General features: G+C 44.5%; 3 protein-coding genes across 14 annotated transcripts in view; 2 read left to right on the forward strand and 1 right to left on the reverse strand.

The window, feature by feature from the left end:
- Window positions 1–18,324, forward strand: part of MEIOB (meiosis specific with OB-fold) — a 36,924-nt gene extending 18,600 nt beyond the window's left edge. For 3 of the 8 annotated variants that reach the window (XM_047780927.1, XM_047780935.1, XM_047780929.1), the window contains 8 exons: window positions 2,037–2,137; window positions 3,747–3,799; window positions 3,883–3,978; window positions 6,897–6,998; window positions 10,696–10,849; window positions 13,143–13,326; window positions 14,495–14,581; window positions 17,926–18,324. In XM_047780927.1, coding sequence (XP_047636883.1) covers window positions 2,037–2,137; window positions 3,747–3,799; window positions 3,883–3,978; window positions 6,897–6,998; window positions 10,696–10,849; window positions 13,143–13,326; window positions 14,495–14,581; window positions 17,926–18,024 — 876 coding nt within the window. In that variant the 3' untranslated portion in view covers window positions 18,025–18,324. Of the gene's footprint in view, window positions 1–2,036; window positions 2,138–3,746; window positions 3,800–3,882; window positions 3,979–6,896; window positions 6,999–10,695; window positions 10,850–12,643; window positions 12,810–13,142; window positions 13,327–14,494; window positions 14,582–17,925 lie in introns of those variants that run through there. The other 5 variants (XM_047780928.1, XR_007135010.1, XM_047780930.1 and 2 more) reach the window with 5 other exon arrangements.
- A 512-nt stretch (window positions 18,325–18,836) lies between these two features.
- The window catches only part of HAGH (hydroxyacylglutathione hydrolase), a 28,703-nt gene continuing 19,584 nt past the window's right edge, over window positions 18,837–27,955 (forward strand). For 2 of the 5 annotated variants that reach the window (XM_047780936.1, XM_047780938.1), the window contains exon 1: window positions 18,903–18,924. Coding sequence is in view for 3 of the 5 variants with exons in the window: in XM_047780940.1 (XP_047636896.1) it covers window positions 18,843–18,924 (82 nt within the window). In the remaining 2 variants the exon portion in view is untranslated. Of the gene's footprint in view, window positions 18,925–27,082; window positions 27,251–27,955 lie in introns of those variants that run through there. The other 3 variants (XM_047780940.1, XM_047780939.1, XM_047780937.1) reach the window with 3 other exon arrangements.
- Window positions 25,448–27,012, reverse strand: FAHD1 (fumarylacetoacetate hydrolase domain containing 1). Its single transcript, XM_047780941.1, has one exon. It carries the CDS (start codon window positions 26,716–26,718, stop codon window positions 26,053–26,055), a length of 666 nt encoding a protein of 221 aa, XP_047636897.1. The 5' UTR covers window positions 26,719–27,012; the 3' UTR covers window positions 25,448–26,052.

Raw genomic sequence — 27,955 nt, forward strand, 5'->3', positions numbered from 1 at the left:
ATTCGGGATGGAGGAATAAACACCTCATATGACAGTCTTGAAAAGTAGGAATAATTCCTTTCTGAGCAACTTAGGTTCAATCTTTTTTTTTTTTGGCGTTTTTTTTTAGGGCCACACCTGCAGCATATGGAAGTTTCTAGACTAGGGGTTGAATTGGAGCTGCAGCTGCCACAGCCACAGATCCGAGCCAGATCCGAGTTGCCTCTGCGACCTACACCACAGCTCATGGCAGTGCCAGATCCTTTAACCCCATGAGTGAGGTCAGGAATCAAACCCACATCCTCTTGGATACTGGTTGGGGTCTTAACCTGCTAAGCCACAATGGGAAGTCCTCAATCTTATGTAAAGGCAGGATATAATCTCTCAATTTCTCCGAAATTCTATGTAATGCCATTATGTTACAGTGTAGTAAGAATTTTCTAAAACTCAGTGTGAATATAAAACCTGCAACTCAAAAAAAAAAAAAAAAAAGGAGTTCCCGTCGTGGCGCAGTGGTTAACGAATCCGACTAGGAACCATGAGGTTGCGGGTTCGGTCCCTGCCCTTGCTCAGTGGGTTAACGATCCGGCGTTGCCGTGAGCTGTGGTGTAGGTTGCAGACGCGGCTCGGATCCCGAGTTGCTGTGGCTCTGGCGTAGGCTGGCGGCTACAGCTCCGATTAGACCCCTAGCCTGGGAACCTCCATATGCCGCGGGAGCGGCCCAAGAAATAGCAACAGCAACAACAACAACAACTACAACAACAAAAAAGACAAAAAATAAAAATAATAAAAAATAAAACCTGCAACAGCTTTTTCCATGCCCCCCATTTCCCTGGCCACCCCTTGAATCTGACCTTTTTCATAGGATTATATTACCTCTTTTTTTTCCATATCTTTCTTCTCCCATTTGCTTTCATTCCTCTTACATTTCCTTTTCTTCAGATTTTTATGTAACCTATTCTTGCTTCATTCTCACTCCTACGTAGATCTATTCACTTTAAAACTCCTTTTCATACTGTTTTCTTATGTCCCATGAGATAGTCGGCTTCTCTCATGTGCTGTCTGTCCTTTCCTCTTAATTTGTTTCCAGATCCTGCTCTTCTACAGGCAACTGTGAGTCTTTCTTCAGCTCTTTCTCATGGAATTTGGCCCTAACATTAGATCCAGGGGTGACAGTAGGGGGCAGCCGGTGGACTGTCTGTGCTTGGGCCATCGCTATGTCTGAGGTTTCTGTTGTTCCCTGTGAGAATTCCCTGAGGGGCCCCTGGCTTCATTCCCACTTCTGTGATCCTCTTTCTCCGCAAGTGGACTGAATCAGATGGTGTATTAAGGGGCATTGCCCACCTCCCTCATTTGGTCCTTACCAGCTTATCCCTATGAAGGTAGTGAAGAAGGTATCCATACCTGGGCTGCAAGACAGGAACGCTGAGGCCTGGAGAGATGAAGTCACCCAGTCACATGCACTCCATGCCAGGCCTGCGCTAAGCCGTAGGGATACATAGATGCCACCCGAGGGCCTTGTCGTGGAGCACTTGTTCCGACATGTTGAAAAGATTCCACAGTCTTACTTAAAGCACATATATCTGTATCTCTTCAAACAAAGCGTGTAATTTACAACTTAAAAATACGTAGTTTAGAGATAAAATATGGTTTCATTTATTTTATTTTTTGTCTTTTTAGGGACACACCCACAGCATATGGAAGTTTCCAGGCTAGGGGTTGAATAAGAGCTGTAGCTGCCAATTGACACCACAGCCACAGCAACGCCAGATCCAAGCCATGTCTGCTCATGGCAACTCTGGGTCCCCAACCCACTGAGTGAGGCCAGGGATCAAACCCGAGTCCTCATGGATACTAGCCGTGTTCTTAACCTGCTGAGCCGCAACTCGAACTCCCAAAGGTGCTTTTAACTCATCAAATGTGTATTAGTGATTCTTGCTCTTTTGGTATTTCTAATTTGTTGTCTAAAAGGTAAACGTGAGTATTTCTATCAACAAATATTTAAGGACCTCTGTAACTATAGTGAAGAAGAATAATGATTTCCTTCAATTTCTAAGGTTGGAAAGCCAAAATACTTTACCACTTCAGATCAAAGAAAAGGCCAGAGGTGTGAAGTTAAACTCTATGACGAGACAGAGTCTTCTTTTGCAATGATATGGTAACTTCCCACATCTCTTCCAAACTGTAAAATCTGTCCTATTATCACCAAGTGAGAACATTTAAATTTGATCCAAAAGATGTTGGATTTCACAGGGGTTCTGCTGTGGTGCAGCAGGTTGAGTATCCGGCATTGTCTCACAGTGGCTCGGGTTGCTGCGGAGGCACCAGTTTGATTCCCAGTTCAGGAACTTCCATGTGCTGTGGTGGATGGCCATTAAAAAAAAAAAAAAAAAAAAAAAAGGATGATGGATTTCATATTAGAAAAAGTAATGATAGGGAAATGATATTTTACTTTATTTTATTATTATCATTTTTTTTTTGTATTTTTGCTATTTTCTTGGGCCGCTCCTGGGGCACATGGAGATTCCCAGGCTAGAGGTTGAATCGGAGCTGTAGCCGCCAGCCTACACCACAGCCACAGCAATGTGGGATCCAAGCCAAGTCTGCGACCTACACCACCGCTCACAGCAACACCAGATCCTTAACCCATTGAGCAAGGCCAGGGATCGAACCCACAACCTCATGGTTCCTAGTGGGGTTCGTTAACCACTGCGTCACAACGGGAACTCCAGAAATGATATTTTAAAAGTAAACCTTGCTCTGGTGTATTGAGTCATTATAGTCTGTTCCCTTAAAATGGGATCTTTAGATGGAATGGGTTACATGGATGGAATCTACCGTTGCTGGCTTATTATCGCACTCTCTTTTTGTAACAAGCGGTGATTTATTAGCCCCATTGATAAAGAAGGGGCCAACTTTCTTTGATTCCTTGGGTGGTACCCTGGAGCCAGGCCGTGTTAGGATGGTAGAAAAGCAAGTGTCAGACTGGGTTCTGTGGGCTCCGGGTGTGTCACATGTGGGGCGGGGCTACGTGCTGCAGCATCACAGGGTATAACATGGCATTGTTGAGACTCCAGACGCCTGGGTACCGAAGAAAGTGCTTAATTTGAAACAGGCCTTCAATCCATCAAGTTCCCTGAGCAGGTTATCATTGTGGAGGTCCTCACTTAATGCTATGAAAGAGTGACTTAAAGATCTTTAGACCTGGAGTTCCCATTGTGGCGCTGCAGAAACAAATCCGATGAGTAACCATGAGGTTGCAGGTTCGATCCCTGGCCTCACTCTAGGTTAAGGATCCTGCATTGCTGAGCTGTGGTGTAGGTCACAGACACGGCTTGGATCCGGCGTTGCTGGGGCTATAGTGTAGGCTGGCAGATGTAGCTCTGATTTTAACCCCTAGCCTGGGAACCTCCATATGCCACAGGTGCAGCCCTAAAAAGCAAAAAAAAAAAAAAAAAAAAATCTTTATACTTGTAGTCATTCAGTTCTAAGTAGTCTACAGTGACCTGAGTAGGAAAAGAAGGAGTTGAGGAGGCAGGAGTTGTTAGAGATGAATGGTGCTGAATGAATGCTTTATTCTGTGAAATAGATAGTATAGCCCTGCAAAATGCAGGAGAAGCCAAGATCCTCAACTGTACCCTGACCACAAGGGGGATCGTTAACCCTAGCCATCAAGACATCCTTTTTCTGGTAAATAATGTGGTTGCTGCCAGTTTTTCCTAATGTATTTGATTTTTTTCACTTCGCTTCTTTTTTGATGCATGCAGTTGGGATAATGAATCTATTCTACTTGCACAGAGCTGGATGCCCCGAGAAACAGGTATCATACTTCAATGTTTATGTTCAATATTTGTCATCTTTTATCTCATGTAATAATTTTAAAATGCCTTTCCCCCCAAACAGTGATATTTGCCTCAGATGTAAGAATAAGTTTTGACAAATTTCGGAACTGCATGACAGCAACTGTAATCTCAAAAACCATTATTACAACAAATCCAGGTAAAAAGCTATCTGAAATTTTTTATTCCTTTGGAAATGACTGTATCATGTATTCCAATATTTGTGCAATGTGTTTAAGAATGAAAATGAAGGAATTCCTGTTGTGGCGCAGTGGAAACGAATCCGACTAGGAACCATGAGGTTGCAGGTTCAATCCCTGGCTTTGCTCAGTGGGTTAAGGATCCACAGACACAGCTCAGATCCCATGTGGCTGTGGTGTAGGCCGGCAGCTATAGCTCGGATTGGACCCCTAGCCTGGGTACCTCCATATGCCTCAGGTGCGGCCCTAAAAAGCTAAAAAAGAAAAAAAAAAGAAAATGAAGCTTGGATTTCATTTGAATTAAAAGTGCAAAATCACTTTATGTGACTTTTAAAAACTTGTGATGTCTTTGATATTTTGATATTTCACTAAATAATTGTGGAAAATCAGACCCATTTTTAAAGCATCATCCCTTGTGGTGATTTTTGAGAGATAGTGCTATTGATTTCGTAACCAAAATCAGTGACTTTTTAAAAATAAATTCAGTTTCACTGCATTCAGATACTTTAGTGCTAGAGCATGGAAAACATATGACATATAGGTAGTATCATTCGTTCATAACTGCGAGTGATTGTTAAAAGGTTTACAGCTTCTTCCAGCATGATGTCAGGGCAGCAAGACTGGGGAGGTGAGGAGTTAGTGCCCTAAAGCATCCTACGAGTACTTTGTAGTGCAGACAGAAAGATCAGGACAACCCTGCACAAAAGCACAGAATTCCCAGAAATGGAATAATCCTTCATACGCTATGGCAGAGTATCATTTTATTTTTTTTATTTTTGCTTTTTTTAAGGGCTGCACCCATGGCATATGGAGGTTCCCAGGTGAAGGGGCTGAATCGGAGCTACAGCTGCCGGCCTACACCACCGACACAGCAATGCCAGATCTGAGCTGCATCTACCACCTACATCACAGCTCATGGCAATGCCAGATCCTTAACCCACTGAGCAAGGCCAGGGATCGAACCTGCAACCTCATGGCTCCTAGTCAGATTCATTTCCTCTGCGCCACTACGGGAACTCCTGGTTTCTTCTTCTTCTTCTTCTCATTTTTTGTCTTTTTAGAGCTGTACCCGCGGCATATGGAAGTTCCCAGGCTAGGGGTCTGATCGGAACTGGTGCTGCCAGCCTTCACCACAGCCGTAGCAACATCAGATCTGAGCCACGTCTTCGACCTACATTGCAGCTCATGGCAATGCTAGCTAGATCCTCAACCCACTGAGCAAGGCCAGGGATTGACCCCGCAACCTCATGGTTCCTAGTCGGATTTGTTTCTGCTGCGCCATGATGGGAACTCCCCTGGTTTCTTATTTTTAATATTTTATTAAAACTAATAGACTATTATTAGAATATTTTATAGCACCAGTGTTAGAAAATCAGCCTCTAAAAGATAATTGGATTTGTCTGGCAGAAAAGGTTATCAAGCTTGACAGCAGTGATTTTAACTGATTTGAAGTTAATGAGATGGATTAGGATGTTGTGCATTTGGCTCTGAAAACAGATTCAAAGGGGAAATATCAATTTTTTTTTTAGCGATGCCAACATCATTAAAACGAATGCCTTATTTCTCAGGGAGACACATTTAAAGGAAAAGAGATATAAAGGCATACGAATTTCAATATGCTTATTTTAATCCGCCTTACTTCTCATTTCTTGGGCTGCACCTGCTGTGTGGAAATGGAGAACTTCTAAATGGTTTGAGCTTCCGTCCCAGCCAGGTTGCTCATCAGCTGGGGAAGGCAGAATGTCTGACCCACAGACCATCTGGGCCAACTCTGCTGTCCTTAGGGATCGTGACAGCAGTGCTGCACCCCACTCTTCCTCCCAGGACCCTCGTTGCTTTGATTTCTGTGGAAACAAAAATCACCTATTAATTCACCATCTTATGGGTGATAATCATTTTGTCGGTATATATTCTTCCACGTAATTTGGTTTATGTACCTTTTTAAAAGGAAAGGGAATTGTATGGCAACATTTTGTAAGCTGCTCTTTAAACTCACAGCATCTGGCGTACATCTCTGTGTGTTCACAGAGCAGCACCACATCACACCGATAATGGCTTTGTAATACTCTCTTCGATTAATATTCTTAAATGTCTTCACTTTTTACTAATAAAAATAATTTTGGGGGGTTCCCACTGTGGCGCAACAGAAATGAATCTGACTAGGAACCATGAAGATTGGGTTCGATCCCTGGCCTCACTCATTGGGTTAAGGATCTGGCATTGCTGTGAGCTGTGATGTAGGTCGTATACTCGGCTCAGATCTGGCATTGCTGTGTCGGTGGTGTAGGCCGGCAGCTATAGCTCCAATTCGACTCCCTAGCCTGGGAACCTCCATATTGCCATGGGTGTGGCCCTAAAAAGCAAAAAAAAAAAAAAAAAAATAATAATAAAAATAATTTTGAGAGTTCCCTGGTAGTCTAGAAGTTTAGGGACCCGATGTTGTCACTGCTGTGGCTCTGGTGTCAGCTGTGGTGTGGGTTTGATCCCTGGCCCAGGGAATTTTTTCATGCCGTGGGTGCAGCCAAAAAAATAATAATTTTGGATTATTCACAGTGATTTAAAAAATAATCAGGAGTTCCTGTCGTGGCGCAGTGGTTAACGAATCCAACTAGGAACCATGAGGTTGCGGGTTCGATCCCTGCCCTTGCTCAGTGGGTTAACGATCCGGCATTGCCGTGAGCTGTGGTGTAGGTTGCAGATGTGGCTCGGATCCCGCGTTGCTGTGGCTCTGGCGTAGGCCAGTGGCTACAGCTCCGATTCGACCCCTAGCCTGGGAACCTCCATATGCCCCGGGAGTGGCCCAAGAAATGGCAAAAAGACCAAAAAATTTAAAAAAAAATCAGTTTGATATTTACTTATTATGCATTTTCAATTTAAGATACACCAGAAGCTAACATCCTATTGCATTTTATAAGAGAAAATAAAGAAGCAAATCCTCTGGATGATGAAATTGGCAGTTGTTTGAAAGAATCCATAAATTGTAAGTGACCTTTAAATATTATTTGAATTTTTAAAAGGCCAGAATTTGGGCCTATAAGGGTACATAGTAAAATATATTATATTCTTATTATTTAAGTGCAATGCTTTCCTTTTAAAAAGGTAGTTTAAAACTTTTGGAGGCTTATATGACCTTTGGCCAGCCAGATGAGAATTAATGACTCTCCCCCCAGAAGAGTAGCTGTACCCACACAGAGAATTTTGCATAAAGTGCTATGTGTTTACAGACCCCAAATCTATGCAGCCCAGGTTGAGGCTCAACTTTGAAAGGGATGCTGTCTGTTGCCATCTGTGGCTTATGCTTAGACCCTGGGGGCATTGGGAAAAAGCAGAGGTAGCCTTAGATCACTCCCTGAAGCATTCTGTAACTTCATCCTGGGAGGTGAAATACTTCCTGTAACAGAGGACACCTAATTCATCTCAAGAGAGTGGCAGTTGAATTAAGCATAAACTAAATTAATCTGCAAGTCACATTAATTTTGTAAAAGAAGAGCTTTGTTAATGCTTTCCTGAGGATATTAAACACATTTCCTTCAATAGCAATCACTAATAGAAGAAATACCACTGGATCAAAATTAGAACCACCGTCTTTTTTGCCTACAGGAAGGGACAAGCTTGAAGCATTTATTTATTTACTTTTTTTTTTTTTTTTATGAGAGTTGCAACGTTTATTTCAGGTTCTCTCTTGTTTTTTTTTTTTTTTTCTTTTTCTTTTTTGCCACACAGGCAGTATGTGGGAATTCCTGGGCCAGGGATTGAACCTACGCCGCACAGCAGCAACCAGAGCCACAGCGGTGAGAACGCAGGAGCCTCAACCCGCTAGGCCATCAGAGAACTCCCTTATTTACTTTTTTTTTTTTTGTCTTTTTGCTATTTCTTTGGCCGCTCCCGCGGCGTATGGAGGTTCCCAGGCTAGGGGTCAAATCGGAGCTGTAGCCACTGGCCTACGCCAGAGCCACAGCAACTCGGGATCCGAGCCGCGTCTGCAACCTACACCACAGCTCACGGCAACGCCGGATCGTTAACCCACTGAGCAAGGGCAGGGATCGAACCCGCAACCTCATGGTTCCTAGTCGGATTCATTAACCACTGCGTCATGATGGGAACTCCTTATTTACTTATTTTGACCACACCTGTGAAATGCGGAAGTTCTGGGGCCAAGGATCAAACCCACGCCATGGTTGCAAGCTGCACCGCAGTAGAGGCAACACTGGATCCTTAACCCACTGTGTCACACAGGAACTTCCAAGTAGTATATTAGAGTTAAAGCTCTTATTTTTACTTTGGGGGCTTTTTTAAATGTCAGATCACTTGTGGGTAGTGCCATCTTAGGAGACATCCAGGAAGCATAGACGTGTTCCCTGGAACTTGCGGTGGATTTGCTCAGTCCCTGCCTGTCACTCAACCTGAAAATAGGGACAAGAACAACAGCACCTGCTCTAGGCTTTTCTTGGCTACTCAAAACTATTGAATTTGTATGGAAAAAAAGTTTTCCTGATCAATGACTCATATCAAAGTAACCACAAAAGTGAAACTTAAATTTCCCTTTCTTTTATTTCACTGTGGAAACCTTTCTAATTAAATTTACTCAAAGGCAAAAATGAGTTGCTATGTCTTTTTACTCTTTTTTTTTTTTTTGGCTTTTTGCCATTTCTGGGGCCACTCCTGTGGCACATGGAGGTTCCCAGGCCAGGGGTGGAATCAGAGCTGTAGCCACCAGCCTACACCAGAGCCACAGGAACACGGGATCCAAGCCGCGTCTGCAACCTACACCACAGCTCACGACAACGCCAGATCCTTAACCCACGGAGCAAGGGCAGGGATCAAACCTGCAACCTCATGGTTCCTAGTTGGATTCATTAACCACTGAGCCATGATGGGAACTCTGCTATGTCTTTTTAAATGCTCCTTATTCCCATGAAAAACTTATAGGCTGAAATTGATTAAACAAGGCTGGGTAAAACTGTCATAATATTTTCTTTAAAGCATTTATTATTTTTATTTAAAATAATACTCAATATAGGAGTTCCTTCTGTGGCACAGAGGGATCAGCAGCATCTCTGCAGCACCAGGACGCAGGTTCAATCCCTGTCCTGCCACAATGGGTTAAGGATCGGCTTTGCTGCATCTGTGGTGTAGGTCACAACTGCGGCTCGGATCTGATCCTTGGCCCAGGCATTCCTATGCCTCAGTGAGGCAAAAAAAAAAGGGAACAACAAGAGAAAGAAAATAATACTCAATATAAGAAACATAAATAGAACAGAAGACAGCAGACAGCCCAGAAATAAACAGTGTCATTTTGTGCACATCTTCTAATGTGTGTGTACTAATACTAGGATAAAGACACAAAAATAAAATAGGTAAATAGGTACACATAACTGTGCTTTTAGTAAAGAAGATTAAATTTCATGTGCTAGACAACAACAAAAGAAAATAGTGAAATGCTGAAGAAACCACAACTTAAGTTAAATTTTTACCCACCCAAGTAATATTTGGACCTCTAAGAGTCCTCTAAGATTAAGGAAAACTAAAAATGACTAATGGGTTAATTATTCTTAGTTTTGTAAACTTTCTCAGGTAAACTTTTTAATGGGAGTTTAATACCTAGAATAGTAAACAAAGACTAAGGGGACAGCACCGCTGTGCTGCACCGGGAACCCATGTGGCTCTGCGCGCTGCTTCATGGTGCTTCAGCCTCATCCCCTCAGGTGACTGCCAGGGCCCAGACGAGGCCTCGCGCTGTCCCAAACGTGATTCTCACTTCTCACACCGAGGAAACCACAGAGCAATTTTGCCCATGTTGGAATTTTAAAAGTGAAATTGTATCATGTGCGTTCACTCGTGTCTCTGACTTCTTTTGGTTCAGTGTTACATTCGTGAGTGTCATCCACTTGGCTGGGTGCAGCCTTGCTTTTCGTTGAGGTGTGCTAGTCCATTGCACGAATATGTCATAGTTTCTCTGTCTTATTCCTCTAACAGGATTTCTGCTCTCTTCGTGAATGTGACTTTAGATGAGCTCTGTCTGCTTTTCTCGGATAAATACATTCCTAGGGGAGGATTGCTTTGTCACACCTGTTTACCTTGATATGAGTCTGCAAATGGTTTTCCAAAATGTTTACGCCAATTCACACTTCTCCCAGCTGCTCCACCTGCTCACCAGTGTTTGTGTTTTAGTCTTTTAAATGGTGTTTAGTGGAATCCTACTGTTGCTTTAATTTGCTTTCTCTTGATAAATAGTGAGGCCAATACGTTTATTGTCCATTTTTACATCCTTTTTGTAAAGTGCTTTTTAAAGTGTCTTCCCCATTTAAAAAATTGAATTGACGATCTTTTTCTTAGCGATTTTTAAGAACCCTTGAGCTCTTCTGGGTATGACTCCTCTGTCTCCTTATAGATTGCTAGCATCCCACTCTACGGCTTTCCTTTCATTCTTTTAATGGAATCTTCTGATGGTCAGAAATTATTCATTTTAATAAAGACTAATTTCTCATTCTTTTCCTTTTTTGCTTATTTTTTGCTTTTATGTCCATTTTTATGTTTTAATATATGTAATAATTTTTCTGTTATATAGCTTAAGCTACTATATGTTCTCATTTGAGCTTTGTAGCTTTTCTTTTTGGATATAATCCTTTAGCATTCTTAGAATATATTTAGAATGATGATGAAAATTTTTTTTTTAGTAAGTACAATAGTTGATGTCTATACAGTTGAACAATTAAAAGTAAAAGCTTTGAAGAATGAGGGAAAAGCCGATCCTTTCTATGGAATTCTTTATGCCTACATTTCTGCACTGAACATTGATGATGAAACCACAAAAGTAGTTCGAAGTAAATGGTAAGTAACCGCATTACTTGTAGAAAGTTCATTCTTTCACAAAATAAATAACTATTGTTAATAAAATTTAAAATCTATGAAGTTAAAGCTATTCTTTGGTAGTTAGGCATTTGAAAGAAATGTACAAATAAATAACCCATCCTGGGGGAGTTAATGAGTCCGACTAGGAGCCATGAGGTTACAAGTTCGATCCCTGGCCTCACTCAGTGGGTTAAGGATCCGGTGTTGCCGTGAGCTGTGGTGTAGTTTGCAGACCTGGCTCAGATCTGGAGTTGCTGTAGCTGTGGTGTAAGCTGGCGGCTATAGCTCTGGTTAGGCCCCTAGCCTGGGAACCTCCATATGCTGTGGGAGTGGCCCTAGAAAAAGGCAAAAAAGACAATAAAATAAAATAAGGTAAAATAAAATAAAATAACCCATCCTGAAGTTTTCCTTGCAAACCATTTAGATTCAAAGACTATAATTGCACTTTAAAGTAAAATTTAATTGACTGTGTTTCAGTAACCCTAAAATGGAAAGGTACAATACTGCCAGAAACTTTTAACAGGGGTGACAAGCTTGTTTATAATGCAGTTGAAGGGAGTTCCCATCATGGCTCAGCAGTAACGAACCTGACTAAGACTCATGAGGATGAGGGTTCAATCCCTGGCTTCACTTCACTCAGTGGGTTAAGGATCTGGCGTTGCTGTGAGCTGTGGTGTAGGTGGCAGATGAGGCTCAGATCTGGCGTGGCTGTGGCTGTGGCATAGGCTGCAGCTACACCTCCGATTTGATCCCTAGCTTGAAAACTTCCATATGCCATAGGTGCGACCCTAAAAAGACAGAAAAAAAAAAAAAAGAAAAGAAAAGAAAGAAAGAAAGAAAAAAAAATTATTTTGGTGACCACATTCTGGAACAAAACAAGTGGCGGCATTTTAATAAATTAGTTCGACTGAATGATGAATATGATTTCCAGCCTCTCCTAGGTCAAAACTAGTATCTACCTTGCACAGAAAAGTAAACTCCAGTAGATTTAATAATCTCCGCCAAAAGATGCTTGGCCAGAAAAGTCTAAAATGCTGACAGTCTCCCTATGGATTTGTGTTTTGTTTTGTTTTGTTTTGTTGTTTGCTTTTTAGGGCCGTACCCATGGCATATGGAGGTTTCCAGGCTAGGGGTCCAATCAGAACTACAGCTGCCAGTCTTCACCACAGTCACAGCAACGCCAGATCTGAGCCGCATCTGCAACCTACACCACAACTCAGGGCAACGCCGGATCGTTAACCCACTGAGCAAGGGCAGGGACGGAACCCGCAACCTCATGGTTCCTAGTCGGATTCGTTAACCACTGCGCCACGACGGGAACTCCCCATATAGTTTTTATCACATGTGTGGGTTTGTATATGTACCACCATGGTCAAGATATTGACCTATGGATTTTTAAGACATTTTAGGATTTCACATTAAAGTTGAAAAAACTGATGTAGAGTCTGTTCAGTAAGGCACGTGTTTATTTTTTGGAAAATATTTATCAAAGATTTTAAAAAGCGTTATTGTCTCCTATATTATTCCTAAATCTTTAATATTAATAGCTAAGGAAAAGCATCTAAAATTTACTTAAAAAGTGATTTGTAGCTAATAAGAAACCAGTATCTTCATATCACTCCCTCTGCTTGAGAAAACTGAATCAGTCTTTCTATTCAAATTGGCTAAATTGAATAGAAAGACTGATTCAAAAAAAAGCATGCCTGCTTCAAAAAAATGCTGTGTCACGGCATTTAGGGTACGAGCCTCCCCCGCGCTTGGGTTATTCTGTAGATGTCCAGAGGACCTAGTAGAGGACCAAGTGAGCATTCGTGGAACACAGGCTTTCTAGGCACAAGCCAGGATTCCTGCCCTCAAACTCTGAGCCTGGAGATAAAGCCGACAGAGCTGCAGTAGCGTGGAATATAGTGTGTGCCAGGATGTAAGCCAGCACTGAGGTGTAAGTTGTGCAGCTGTTCTGAGAAGGGAAGGGCTGTGGCTGGCACAGGAGAGGAAGGCCCCAGTGGGGAGGTGAGCCTGGGCAGGCGCCCCGCTGGGAGCCGGCAGGAGGCGGGAAGGTGAGAGGACCAGCATGCTGTATTGTTTTGCATTGTTCCTTGTTATTTCCTAGGTCCATTTTGTACCCTGTGCAATGCTGAGCACCCTGTAATTACTTACTCTGTAAATATTCTATGTGCCCACTTAGACGAAAAGTCTCAATGATGATTCTGCTGAGGGTCAGATTTGTCACCTAGGACCTTCACATTTTATCGTTGTCTTTGTTTCTTTCCAGCTCAGGCTGTGGTTCCATTGTAAATGAGGCGTCCAGCATTTGTACCACTTGCAACAGAGATTCTTCAGAATTTAAATCTGCTTTTCTCAGCTTTGACATGCTAATTGATCTTAGCGACCACACAGGCACTCTCCATTCCTGTAGTCTCACAGGAAGTGTTGCTGAGGAGACTTTGGGCTGCATGGTAAATAGAGAAAAGGAAAATATGTTTAGAAGTACTTGCAAATTGAATTATTTCTCCCTTACAACGTAAGTTATTTTGGTGAACAGTTGGTAGAAATTGATTCATTAATAAAGAGGTCTGAGAAAAATCAATCTTGATTTAACACACTTTTTTTTTTTGGTCTTTTTAAGGCAGCACCTGCAGTATATGAAAGTTCCCAGGCCTGGAGTTCCCATCGTGGCTCAGTGGTTAACGAATCCGACGAGGAACCATGAGGTTGCAGGTTTTATCCCTGGCCTTGCTCAGTGGGTTAAGGATCTGTGTTGCCGTGAGGTGTGGTGTAGGTCACAGATGTGGTTCGGATCCTGCGTTGCTGTGGCTCTGGCGTAGGCCTGTGACTACAGTTCCAATTAGACCCCTAGCCTGGGAACCTCCATATGCTGCAGGAGCAGCCCTAGAAAAGGCAAAAAGACCAAAAAAAAAAAAAAAAGAAGAAAAGAAAAGAAACTTCTCAGGCTAGGGGTTGAATCAGAGCTACAGCTGCCAGCCTACACCAGCACCAGATCCAAGCCACGTCTGCGACCTATGTCACAGCTCACTGCAGTGCTGGATCCTTAACCCATGGAGCAAGGCCAGGGAGAGAACACACATCCTCATGGATACTGATCAGGTTTGTTACTGCTGAGCCACACTGGGAACTCCCATGGTATGTATTAAAATCCTAACATTAACTCTTAGGAATAATGAGAGGGGTCCTTGGCCACAGGACATGACATTTTATAGAGTCAAATAACGGCGGGGTAAAATGACACACTGGAGACACTGGACAGGATCCTCCGTGAGGAGGGTGTGGCAGTAGTTCACCGCCCAGCTGTGAACTTGTCCCTGTGGTGGCACAGCAGCAGAGCCTAGCCTGCGTGCCTGGCACCAGGTGTAATCCTGCTCTTGAAGTTGACCATTAACCCTCAGTGGTTTCCACTTTGTAAGGGGGGCTTTCTGTGCCTAGCCACGGACCGGCTTCTGAGATCCAGTTCGGAGCCTTTCAAACCTTATCTCCTCCATCAAGAGAATCGAGCCGCAATTACTATGAATGAAATTCCATTTTAAGTGACAGATTTAAGTTTCACATTGTTGTCAGGATGAATTTCTAAGTATTCTTTCCAAATACTCGTTTGTGTTTTTTAACCAGGTAAATGAGTTTCTTACAATGACAGATGAACAGAGAACGGCATTAAAGTGGCAACTTCTTTTGGAAAGGACCAAAATTTACTTAAAAGTTAGTGCATTTTACAGTACTGTTTTTTCTATATGTTCAAACAGTAAGAAAATCTCAGAGTATAACCTCATCATTAAGGAATTTGTTGGTTTTAATAATGCCCACTTCCTAGATGTGCAGAAGGATTCAGTTACCATAGAAACAAAGGAGGTTTGTTGTCCTATAGTATAAAGAAGTTACAAATGACACAAAAGAAGAAGGCCAACAAAAAAAAACTGTTAAGGTGAACTCCCGGGCCGGCACTGGGCTGGAGAGTCAGAGCTGGGCGCTGTTTCCGTGAGCAACGCTCTTCTCTTCGGTGAGAGATGCTCAGTCGTATGTTCCCATGCTTATATGCTGGGGTGAGACAGGCTTGGGTTTGAATCTCAGTGCCACCATTCCTCACCCTGTGTGACCATGGGGAGGTTAATTAACTCCTCTAAGCCTCTAAAATTCTGTGGCTAGAGCAGACCTCTGCAGCAACAACAGCATTTCAGTGTTGGAGGGCCGCAGAGTCTTAGGGTTCAAGGTGTAAAATGGGCAGTGAAACGGATTCCCCCCCCCCCCCCCGCCTTTTTTTTGTCTTTTTAGGGCCACACCTGAGCCGTATAGAAGTTCCCAGGCTGGGGGTCCAATCAGAGCTGTAGCTGCCGGCCTACACCACAGCCACAGCAATGCGGGATCCAAGCTACAACTGTGACCTACACCACAGCCTCACGGCAACGCTGGATCTTTAACCCACTGAATGAGGCCAGAGATCAAACCCACATCCTCGTGGATTCTAGTCAGGTTCATTACCACTGAGCTACAACGGGAACTCTGAGACAGACTCTCCCTGTCTTGCAAAAGAGGAAAACAGAACCAAGAAGTGTTGCTGCTTCCCCAGGTCACAGATGAGATGGGCCATGGCCTACATTATTTTATCTGTTTTTCTCCTTTACATGCAAACATTTTCAAGCTCTCCAGTGAGTTTTTTATATCTGTCAAAATTTATTGTACTAGAACTTAACATTGAGAAAAAATTTAAATGTATTCTTAAGCACACCTTCATTTCACAGAACAGTGATATCAACTCATGTAGCCTGTTGAAAACTACAGCGCACTCTGGTGAAAGAGATTAAGAAAGGCAGACACCATCTTAGCAGTATTATGAGATGGCTTTGACCTTATGGATGCCCTGAACGTCTAAGGGGTGTGCTCTGCCTTAGCCCCATACGCAGGTTTTCCCATTTTCCAGTGGCGTCCCTGCCTTGCGGCCTCAAGCATGTCTTAATAGGTTGCAAACATGGAGCTGCCAACATCCTCACCAGTATTTCTGCAACTTCAGTTTGAGGCCTCTTCATTGCTGGGTCAAAGGGGGGAAAGTACAGTACTAAACAGCATCTCCTCTACCCTTGGCGTGGATCTACCTAAACCCTGTCTATTCCCAAGTCAGAATATACTCAGATCCTCGTACAGCCTTAGGCTGTCCCTCCAACAGGAGGTACCAGCTGCTCTGAGTCTGATCAGTTTCAATTCATGGCAATTTACTTATGGCTTCCCAAACTTGACTCAAATATAACAACAAATCGCTCTCAAGGGATATTCTAACTTTCCAAAGAAAATGTTTAAAAGATATTTGTCAAATTTAACAAAGATGTAAAGCAGATAGAAAATGATCATGCCACAGAATGCGATAAAGATGACGAGGGAGTTCCCGCTGCGCTGCAGCAGGTTAACCATCTGCAGTGGCCCAGATCCCTGTGGAGCTGAGGATCTGATTCTCGACCTGATCTGTATGTTAAAGGATCCAGCATTGCTGCAGCTGTGGCATAGGTCACAGCTTCAGCTTGGATTTAATCTCTGACCCAGGAACTTTCATATACTGCAGGGGTGGACATAAAAAACAACTAACAAACAAAAACACATGAGATTCAAATACATTTTTTTTTTAAATTTTTCCAGCTGCACCTGTGGCGCACGGAAGTTCCCAGGCTAGGAGACACTATATTGGGTTCTTAACCCACTGAGCCACAAGGGAACTCCCTCAAATACAATTTGAATTGTTATAAATCAGTTAAAACAGACCATGTAATTTAAGAAATAAGAAGTTACATTGTTCTGCTAATACGATAAAAACAAAAGATTTCCATATATATTGGACATTTTATATATTTATCATATTTCAGTGAAAAATAATGACAACTTAAAATGGTTCATTTGGGGGATTTCAAAGCAAGGTATTCATTTAAATGTTTTAAAATAACATAGCGATATTAGTACAAATGCTGTAAGTTTGATATTAGCATTAAAGAATAATTTTCAGAAGGGTAAAACTGTGACTCATACAAAAATAAAATGATACATGTCAAAGTTTTAACTTCATTAATTAATGAAGGAAATTAAAATGGCAGTGTTCCCTGTCACTGCAGTGGCTCGGGTTGCCACTGTGGTGCTAGTTCTATCCCTGGCCTGGGGACGTCCATATGCTGCAGGTACAGCCAAAAAAAAGGGGGGGGGGTGAGCTTATGTGTTCCCTCTATACTAAATAAAATAAAATGTTAGTGAGAGTACTTTGTAAATTGATAAAAGTAAGACATCATCATTAATAAACTCCACCATGGAGTTCCCGTCGTGGCTCAGTGGTTAATGAATCCGACGAGGAACCATGAGGTTGCAGGTTCAATCCCTGGCCATGCTCAGTGGGTTAAGGATCTGGTGGTGCTGTGAGCTGTGGTGTAGGTCGCAGACGTGGCTTGGATCCCGCATTGCTGTGGCTGTGGTGTAGGCCTGCGGCTACAGCTCAGATTAGACCCCTGGCCTGGGAACCTCCATTTGCAGAGGCCAAAAATAAAAAAATAAAATAAAAAACTCCACCACATTGCTGTGCGCTAACAGGTCATATTACTGCTGCAGGTTCACATCTGTTGGTTTCGAACACTCTCTCCAACATACTTTTTTTTTGACTGGGGCCGGTGGTGGGGCCAGCGGCGTGCAGAAGTTCTCCGGCTTGGGATAGAACCTGAGCCAGAGCAGTGGCAATGCCAGATCCTTAACCCACTGAGCCACCAGGGGACTCCATCGCCAACACTCTTTAAGTCCTTTTTTCTACTTGTTGGATTTGAAATCCCGTCTTTCCTCTCTGAGAGAATCATTGTGAAAAAATGACATGGATTTTTTTTACAAAATCACTGTCGGAAGCCAGAGCTGTAATTTCTCTTCCAACTCTGCCCGTGACTGGAACTCTTTCATCATCTTACAACTTTAATTGAAGTTTTTGTTCACATCTGTAAACAAAGCTCATTTCTGTTCTGTTTGTGGTGATTGGTTTCAACTTCATATACACGTTGATTTTTAAAACCAACTCTCTCTTTTTCTCCCTGCAGGTCTCTCTGTCGCATAGGGCAAGGGCCGGACTGAGGATGAGAGTACTCTCGTGTAAGCTGGCAGATCCCGTTGAGGCAAGTAGGAGCTTGTCTGGATGAGGAAATATTTAAAAGCAGATATCATTTTGAACTCTAGAAGAGAATACGAGTTTTAACCACCTTTAAAGTAGAAAATGAGTTTGAAAATTATGGATTAAAGTTGTATTTTGTTCAAATGTGGTGAGAATGTTTCTATCAGTTGTTATGTTCTTTCCCCCTAGAGATGGTTTGGGATAAATCCTAAAATCTCCCTCTTAATCAAGCTCATTACTTAGAAGACCTTTTCTACTGGCTTGGCCCTCTGTCTTTCCAAGTTGAAAATGTTTCTATGAATCAATAAACAAGTTTGATCTTTCCCAAGATAGAATGATATTTTCTCTACCCCTTTCCTCTCTGTCTTGTTTGCCTGGAGGAGGCTCAGTACCTGTGAGAACGACTGGGCGGTGCTCAGGCTACTTGGTTGGTGCCCACGGGCATAGCCGACCGGCTTGCCCAGGGCCGGGTGGGATCGGGCAAGTCCACGGCTGCCGTGCCGCTGCTTGGGATGCCGTGGAGCATTTCTAATCACGCTTTCTCTGATGACGCACCAGAGCTGCCCGATGCTTCAGAAGGCTTGCTGACTCAGGCTTGACGTTTGTGAGCCTGAGTTGGCTGAGAGGAGACCAGCTTCAGAAGTTTCCCGAGCGGAGCCGAGTCTCAGGAACTTGGACGCGTGGGCGACCCTTCTGTCCTTTCATCCTGCTTGGCAGGACGTCGGCCCCTCCTCCTCAGCTGTCTTTGTCGCAGCCCCTGAGGGCTCTGCTCGCTCCGCTCCATCTACAGTCACTTGTCACTTGCTTCAGGCCCAGACCTGCCACTGCTCCGTGCAGACCCACAATATGAGAGGTTTGGCCAACATAATCTGGACGTGGCACTTTGAAGCCCACCCTTCATCCACCACAGGAGTGAGAACAAGACGAAGTATGTACATGAAATTCCTTTATGTAACGGGCGTTGGGAGAGAAACTTAGCTTGTCAGTAATGTTTCCTCTGACTTTGACAACATGCAGCCGTGGAGTAGAGCCATGGGTTGACCCCTAGAGTGTCCAAATCATAGTAATAAATAATGAGGATGTAGCCTTAGTTGTGCAAACAGCAAGTGTGCTGGTGAAGGGGCTCCTTTCTTTCCCTTCGGTGGGATGGCTGTGCAGGCAAGGTGGGTTGCGAAGGCGGACAGGGAAGGGAGAGGGAGAGTGGTGCAGGGCAAGGATCTGCCCTTCACTCTGGGAGCGGCCAGGGCTCAGGCTGCGGAGAGAAAGTGGCAGAGGAAGGACGCTTGGCCCAGAGGGTGTGTCCAGAGCTGTGGTGCCAGGCCTCCTGGGGCCCTGGCCACCAGCAGCAGGTCTGGGTGCCAACATCTGGGCTTCTGTTGTCCGTGGGCCTCAGCTGCGCTGGCTGTTTCGCCACTGGCTTCAGGGGCAGAATACAGGGGCAGACAGCAGCATCCTCCAAGCAGCCACATACGCAGTACCCGGTGTCCCTGACCATGGCCTGCGAAGAAGGCCTAGCTGGGCAGCAGAGGGCCCTGCATGACCTCCTCGCTGCTGTCTTGGTGACGTCTCAGTCCATCGACATTTAACCAAGGAGACCCCATGCCTGTCACTAAAAGGACATTACAGTTGCCTGTTGCATCTGATGAAATAGGAATCTATAGAGCTAGATGTCAAGCCACACCGAATCGGAGGTGCTTTGCAAAACTTAATGTACACGTTTATGAAATAAAAATTACAAATTGGTCATATATAATATTTGGCTGTAGATTAGCCAGAATGCAGGCACTCAAAGAAGTAAAAAAAAAAAAAAAAAAAAAGCCTTCTGCCTCAACAACACAAAATATACAACCCCTCGTCCAGAGTCTGTGTTTCTCTACTATTTCTCTATAAGCTGCTTTTCCTGGTCCTGGTGACTTTTGATTTACATGTTTTATGACTATATGATTTTTTCCTAACCTTCTAGTAGGGGCTCATGTCGATACACTTCTCTTTTCCAAATTCTGCTTTTGCTGAGGTGTTCCCCCCCCCCCCCTCAAAACTCTGTCTATGGCAGAAACAAAATATGTTTTTATCCATCTATTACTTATCTTGAGGGATCCTGGAGTTGTTTTCTCTCTTTTTTTTTTTTTTTTTAAGACTGCACCTAAGGCATATGGAGGTTCCTAGGCTAAGGCTTGAATGGGTGAATGGGAGCTGCAGCTGTCAGCCTGGCCACACCAACACTGTGCTCCAAGCCGTATCTGCTCCTATCCTGCAGCTCGTGGCAACTCTGGATCCTTAACCCACTGAGCAAGGCTAGGGATTGAACCCACACCCTCATGCTGGGTTCTTAACCCGCTGTGCCACTATGGGAACTCCTGTTTTTGCTTTCGAATATTTTTAGTTTTACATTTTTAGTGTAGAAAAATTAGAAAATGCTAACCAAAAAAAGAGGAAAATCCATAATCTCCCATTTCAGTTTTTTTAAACGCGGTAGGGTATACACGCATACACACACATACATATATATATATATATACACACACACACACATAGTAAGAATAGATGTATTAACATATATGTTTTTGGTTTTTTATTGTGGTAACATATACATCACATAAAATTCACCATTTTGACTGTTTTTAAATGTACAACTGAGTGGCATTAAATACATTCACCATTTTGTGGAAACATCACCATCCACTTCCAGTCTTTCATCATCACAAATGGGAGTTCCAATGCCCATTAAGACACTCACTCCCATCTCCCCCTCCTAGTTCTTGGTGACCTCTAAGCTACTTTGTCTCTATGAGTTTGACTATTCTGGGTGCCTGACATATGTGGAATCATACAGTGTTTGTCCTTTTGTGTCTAGCTTATTTTTTTGGGCATGTTTTCAGGGTTTATCCATGTTACAATGTGTCAGAATTTCATTCCTTTTAATGGCTGGGTAGTATGCCTGAATGAAATGAAGGTACCACCTTTCGTTTATCCACTCATATCTTGGTGGACAGTTGGGCTGTTCCACCTTTAGGCTGCTGTGATGAGTCAATCACTGCCGCCATGAGCCTCTCTGTACAAGCATCCCACATTTTTGTTTATGTCTTTCCTGAATTTGTATCATCTCTCTATCCATCTTTCTATGTTAAGGCATATAGTTTACACATTAAAACTAAACAATTAAAAATACATATAATTTAGAAATACAGGACACACTACAATCTGCCTTTACACTTAATTTATAATAAACTTTTCACATCATTAAAATAGTCTACATAATTTTAATGGCTGCATATCATTTCATCATATGAGTGCATGTAATCAATCTAGTAATATTTGACATTTAAAGTGTTTCCCCATTTTTTGCTATTACAAATGATAGCTGTAGCCAAATTCTTTATTTTTATTTTATTTTATGGCTGCACCCATGGCATATGGAAATTCCTGGGCCAGGGGTTGAATCTGAGCTACAGCTGCAAAACTGTGCCATAGCTGCAGCAATGCCAGATCCTTAACCCACTGTGCCAGGCCAGGGATCGAAACTGCACCTCCACAGTGACTGGAGCTGCTGCAGTCACATTCTTAACCTGCTGTACCATGGCAGGAACTCCTGGCCACATTCTTAATCATTTCTTTGGGATAAGTTTCTAGATATTTAATTGCTGCAATAATGTCACATTATTGAATATTTTTAATGTGACAGAATTTTTAATAACCACTTTATTTATAGCATCTGATTTATATCAGCACTGCTATTTTGCCCCTTTTATAGATGGGACATGAAGGCCAAGCTAGAGGAGGCATATCTGGCTGAGTGGACAGGCTCTGTGCTGCAGTCTCAAACCCCATCTTCTCTTCCCAGGATGGGCTCCAGCTCTGAGCTGCCCCACATCTGTGGTTCCCCATTGGTAAACAGGCACAATCATCCCAACTCCTTTTGGCACTGTGAGCACGAAATAAGGTAGTATTTGCAAAGTTCTTGGAATCATGCACTTAGTACAGGATCGTGAGTATCAGTGATTGTCGGTGTCGAGCTAGAGCAGTTTCATTGGCACTCATGTTTGGCAGTGTATTTGCTTATGAATTCTATTCTGCTTTTATAGTTTGAATTTTTTTCTAGTATTATTTTACTCAAAATTACTTTACTCCCTCCCTTTAAAATGTATGAAGATTTTAGCAAATGAGTTAATTGTATTGAAAGAAAATACAAAGCTCTCCTGAAACCACTGTGGCTCAGCAGGGTAAGAACCTGACATAGTGTCCGTGAGGATGTGAGTTTGAACCCTGGCCTTGCTCAGTGGGTTAAGGATCTGGCTTTGCCACAAGCTGCGGCATAGGTCACAGATGTGCCACTGATCTGGTGTTTCTGTGGCTCTGGCATAGGTCGGCAGCTGCAGCTCCAATTCGGCCCCTACCCTGGGAACTTACATATGCTGCAGATGTGGCCCTAAAAAAGAAAGAAAGAGGAGTTCCCATCGTGGCGCTCGGAAATGAATCCGACTAGGACCATGAGGTTGCAGGTTCAATCCCTGGCCTCACTCAGTGGGTTAAGGATCTGGTGTTGCTGTGGCTGTGGTGTAGGCTGGCAGCTGTAGCTCCGATTTGACCCCTAGCCTGGGAACCTCCATATGATGCAGGTGGGCCCTAAAAAGACAAAAAGACAAAAAAATTAAAAAAATTTTTTTAAAAGAAAAAAGCAAAAAACAGCTTCCCTGAAACCGGATACCATACCAACATTTATACCAAAAATGTGCCCAGTAGCCTTATTAAAAAGAAATTGTGTATGAACACATGAAAAGATGTCAGCTTCACTACTAATCAAAGAAACGCAAGTTCAAAAGGCGCTAGGCGCAGTACTCAGCGCTGGCCAGGGTTTGGAGCACAGAGGTATGCTTAAACATTCTTGTCAAACAGAGGCTAGGATATCCTTTCCTTGGCAATTTGGGAAAAAGTATCAAAATGTAAAGTGCAAACTATTTAATTAATTTCACTTCTAAGGGGTCCAGGAGGAAATAAATAAGAGCCAAGTGCTCTATAAGCAGGATGTTCCTCGAAACACTTTCTAGTAGCAAAGCATTTGAAACTTTGCAACTACAGGCCAGTGTTGGGGGAATGTTGCCAGAATGTTGGGCTCAGGTCCCCTTACTCACCAGGAGCACCTGTTCCGCAACTTCTCTGAGGGCTGGAGAGTTCCCCAAGGAAGTTAGAGGAGGGATAGGGGGGCAGACGCCGGCAGTGACATCCCCTTGGTCACCTCCAGTTCTGAGACTCTGTTCTTCCTCTGCTCTTCCTGTCTCCTGAGAGGTCCTAAAAGTCACCAGAACAAGTATCCCCACTTTAGGCTCTGCTTCTGGGATACATGATCTAAGACTCAGTCATTAAAAGGGATCCTTGGAGTTCCTGCGGAGGCTTGGTGGTAACAAACCCGACTAGTATCCACGAGGATGTGTGTTCATTCCCTGGCCTTGCTCAGTGGTTTAAGGATCCGACCTTGACATGAGCTGTGGTGTAGGTTGCAGATGCATCTTGGATCCCTAGCTGCTGTGGCTGTGGTACAGACTGGCAGCTGCAGCTCCAGTTGAGCCCCCAGCCTGGGAACGTCCATATGCCACAGGTAGAGCCCTAAAAAGCAAAAGCAAAAAAAAGTGATCATGAAAATATTCCCTGAACTGAGAAGATATTCACAGGATATGAAGTGGATGGAGAATACTCATTTTTATAAAAGCCTAATGAACCTTTTTTTTTTTTAAGTCCAGAAGAACAGATATCAATTATACACTCTATATGAACTAATATATTATGGATCTTTAAAGATGTGGTAAGAGTATTGTGGCTATAATAGGAGAGGCCCTTATTTTTGGGAGATTCACGCTGAAAGGTAGAGTGACTCACTGCAACTCTCTTCGTTTTCAGTTTTCCAAAACGTGTGTGTGTGTATGTACACACAAGGCAGCAGGGTGGGGAGAGGGAAAGTGAGCCAAGTGCATGCCAACGGCTGTTGAATCTAGTGCAGAGAATGTGGAGTGTGCTGTGTTAGTCTTTCAATTTTATAATAGGTTTAAATTTATTCCAAACTAGAAGTTGGGGGAAATGTACTTTCTGGGTAATAAGATTACTGCAATTTCGGTAACATCAGGAATTGTGAGTTGTCTCTGAGTTTTTGATTCTTGTAGTCAAGGAACTTGTGTGCCGTATCTGTAATGCCGATGCTGTCTGCGACAAAGCTTGTGCCACCACTGGGTCAACACTGACCTCTGGGGGCACTGTACATTCTCTGGGTGCTGGCTTGTCCACCCAAGGGGGCCACATGCGACTCCTGCTCCTGGTGTGTACACTTAGTTTGCTTTCAGATCTGTCAGCCTGGTAGACTTGGCTCAGCTGGACCTTGGTTCTGCTAGTTTTACTAATAAACTCTCCGTATGAGCACACCCTTGATTCAGCTCTTCCATTTACGGGGACCTGGCCCAAAAGAAGTACTGCTGGCAAACAACTACAATGATCTCAAAGGCCAAAAATGGAGGACTGACCGCAGAGTCTTGGGCAATCACTGAAAACAGTGCGGCAGGAATCTGCCGAAATACACGGAGACAGTCACGATACACAGTGAGAAAAGGTTAGGAAAGTGTGTGGTATGAATAACTTCTACTTAAAAGATCACAATTACATGCATAGATTTGGAAGAATGTACACCAATGCTTAGCTTTGTCTCTGGGTGTCTGAAATTTGGGGTGTTTTTTGTTTTTGGCTTATGCATATTTTCTGACTCTTCTATCATAAACAGGTATTGCTTAAGCATTTTTAAAAAGAAGTGTTATTACAAGATAAAAGGAGTTATAATAGCATGACATTTTATAAACAAATCCAATTTATAACACTTCTTCATAATAAACTATGTATGTGGGGGTTTCATAATAACTAAATGTTTGAAGTTTTAAAATACATATACTTAAAAGATGCAGCCTGCACTGTGGCCAAGACTTCAGGTTTTGGTCTTGGGCTAGCTGGGTGACATCTTGGCTTTGCTACTCAGCTTGAGTGACTGTAGAGCCAGGATAGCTATGTCTCCATCTATGTAACAGGAATGGGAATGATAACACCAACCTAAGAGCTTTGATGAGGATTAAATAACACACAGAAAGCTCTTGGCACAGTGCCTCATAGTACTAAGTGCTCAGTGAATGTTAGGAGCCAGCAGGTGGCTTCTGCTCACTCCGATAGCTGTGCTGTGCATCTCAACCAGAAAAGGGAGCAGGTGAGAGCCAAAGAGCACTCCCAGGCCACCCGAATTCCCTGAAGCTTCCTTATCATTGGGTGGGAGGTATACCTGCTGATGATTAACTCTGTTAATAGAGCACAGTGCTCTATGAGGTGCTCTATGAGGTGCCAGGTCAAAGACCAAGGTCTAAGGCCCCTTGGCGAGGAACTGTCCCTTCTAACCACTACTGGGGGGAAAACAATACTTTTAGGCCACATAAAAGACAGCATATTTATTTGAGAAACAATAGTTTCAAAGTTTTCTCTCCAAAACAGAATCTATCGGCCAGAATAAGTAAATGAGTAAGGTCATCATTAATTACTCACTTCCTAAGTAAAACTTTTGTGTGAGCAGTGGTTTTCCATGATAAGAATCACTTGGAGTGCTGGATATCAATTCCATTAATTCATACATTGGGCCTGGGATGGGCCAGTAACTTGGAAATTTTTATTTTTACAAATACCTCCGGATAATTTTCATGATTAAGCAAATTTGGGAAGCACTGATGAATCGTGCTAATCCACTTCCTTTGCAGATTTTAAGTCTCCAACACCCAGTCCCAGAGTGATCCACTGAACCAATCCAGATTTAGCAAAGGAAAGTCTTCTGAACATTTGGCCCGTTGTTTCCGAGAAGGCACTATTTCTCATTTCCATTTCTGGCCCAGCTCTTCTAGATCAGGTTTCTTTGGACAGTCCATCTTCCAATCATTTTTTTAAATTGGTTTCTTATTAAAGGATTGTCACGTTTAATTAAACTTTGCTTGCTTTTGTCTTATTCCCTTAGATCATGTGTTAAGAAGTTAGGGTGCTTTGTATAGACTCAATATTCTGGCCTTTCCACCTTAAATCTCATACTGACGACCCCGTGAATGCCAGCATGGATCTCATCGTTTTCTTTAACTGGACCCACTCCCTTTGGCGTCCCGGTCAAGATAATATCTCCTTCTTCCAAGGTCATTATCTTCGAGACGTAGCTGATGATGTAGGGGATGGAAAAAATCATAGAGGATGTCTCACCCTCCTGCCGGAGTTCGCCGTTGACCTTGAGCCAGAGCTTCAGGTTGTGAGGGTCAGGGATCTTCTCCTTGGGTACGAACGCGCTGACCGGGCAGGAGGCCGTGAAGCTCTTGGCCAGAGTCCAGGGCAGCCCCTTCTTCTTGCACTCGTCCTGCACGTCCCTGGCAGTCATGTCCAGGCAGAGAGCATAGCCGGCCACGTAGTCCATGGCCGCGGCCTCTGGGACGGCGCGGCAGCGCTGGCCCATCACCACGCCCAGCTCGAGCTCGTGGTGCAGGTTACGGCTGTAGGAGGGCATGAGGACCGGCGAGCCCTCGGGGGCGTAGGCGGTGGACGGTTTCAGGAAGAGCACCGGCTCGCTCAGCACCGTACTCTGCATCTCCTTAACGTGGTCCGCGTAGTTTCTGCCCACGCACACGATGTTCTTTCCCCACTCCCAGAAGCGGGATAGCGGCCTGGCGGCAGCCATGTCTCCTACCCGGCGCCCCGGGGTCACGTGGACTCCGCCTGGCCGACGCGGAGAGGCTACCCGGAGAGGACCAACGGCCTCGGAGCGCTGGCCCCACCCCCCCCCCGACTCCCGGGATCCGGGAGTCGCGCTCGTCCTCTCGGGAGCCGCTAGCCAGTGGCTGCCTCAGGACTGCTCGGTCTCGGGACGCGGCCTGGTCTCGGGACAGAGGCGGAGGCGCGGCGGTAGCCACCTCGCAAGTCGCTCTCAGGTCCCGGCGGCCCGGCGCGGGGCTGGCACAGGTGCGGACGCGAGCGCTGATTGGCCGGGGGCTGGGGCGGGATCGGGCGCTGATTGGTCAGAGGGAGGAGCGGGCGGGGGCACGGATGTGGAAGCGAGCGCTGATTGGCCGCGGTGTGCCGACGCCAATGTATACAGCCCGCCGGCCCCGCGCGCAGCCCACCCGCCGCCCCGGTCATGGTGCTGGGCCGCGGGCTGCTCCGCCGTTCGAGCCTTGCTGCGCTGGGAGGTGCCTGCGCCCGTCGCGGCTTGGGTAGGTGGGGCGGGGCCGGCGCGGGGTCGGATAGGCCCTGACGCCAAGGGGCTGGCCTCACGGGCCGGGGCCGCGGGGACAGGCCCGCGGGTCCTGGCCGGCGTCGTAGACGGGGTAACGGCGGTTAGGCCGGCGGTGCTCCCTGAGGTGTTCCAGCCCTGGGGCCGCGCAGGTGGGGCGGCTGGGAGCCGCCGGGCCGCCGCTGCTGATGCTGTTTTTTTTTTTTTTTTAATTGACGCAGGATCCTAACCCCTCGCTGACGTCGGCAGGCGAGGTGTTGGGGTCGAGCAAAGGCTACACAGCAGTCGAGTCAGGCTTTGGGAGGGCTGAAGGCAGAGACTAGGGTCCTTTGTCAGCTGGGGGTTGCTGAAGGATTTGTGCTAGGTAAGGAAATGTGTGTTGCAGGAAGCTCGGGAGCCCTGTCTTAGGACCCCTGCCTCCCCGTGGTCTGCCTGGCAGCCAGCGTGCGCCCTCCTTTTCCTTGATTGCGGCGGTTTGGGGCTTTTGCAAGCACGTCCATCCCCCACCGCATACAAACCCCATGTTTCTAATGCCCCAGGTGATGGAACGGTGCCTAATGCCCCGCAGAATGCTGTGTATATTCTCCGCAAAGTGAATCACAGCTTTTCGCGTGAGCTTGGCTTGGCAAGAAAAGCCTGGGGCACAAGATTCTAAAGTGAAGGCAAAAGGCAGAACTGTCTTCTT

This window comes from Phacochoerus africanus, chromosome 5, assembly GCF_016906955.1.
Source record: "Phacochoerus africanus isolate WHEZ1 chromosome 5, ROS_Pafr_v1, whole genome shotgun sequence".
In the NCBI taxonomy this organism is placed as follows: domain Eukaryota; kingdom Metazoa; phylum Chordata; class Mammalia; order Artiodactyla; family Suidae; genus Phacochoerus; species Phacochoerus africanus.

Bases quoted from the DNA above. Each gene is read 5' to 3' on its own strand.
- FAHD1 (XM_047780941.1), bottom strand. From the start codon at position 26,718: ATGGCTGCCGCCAGGCCGCTATCCCGCTTCTGGGAGTGGGGAAAGAAC.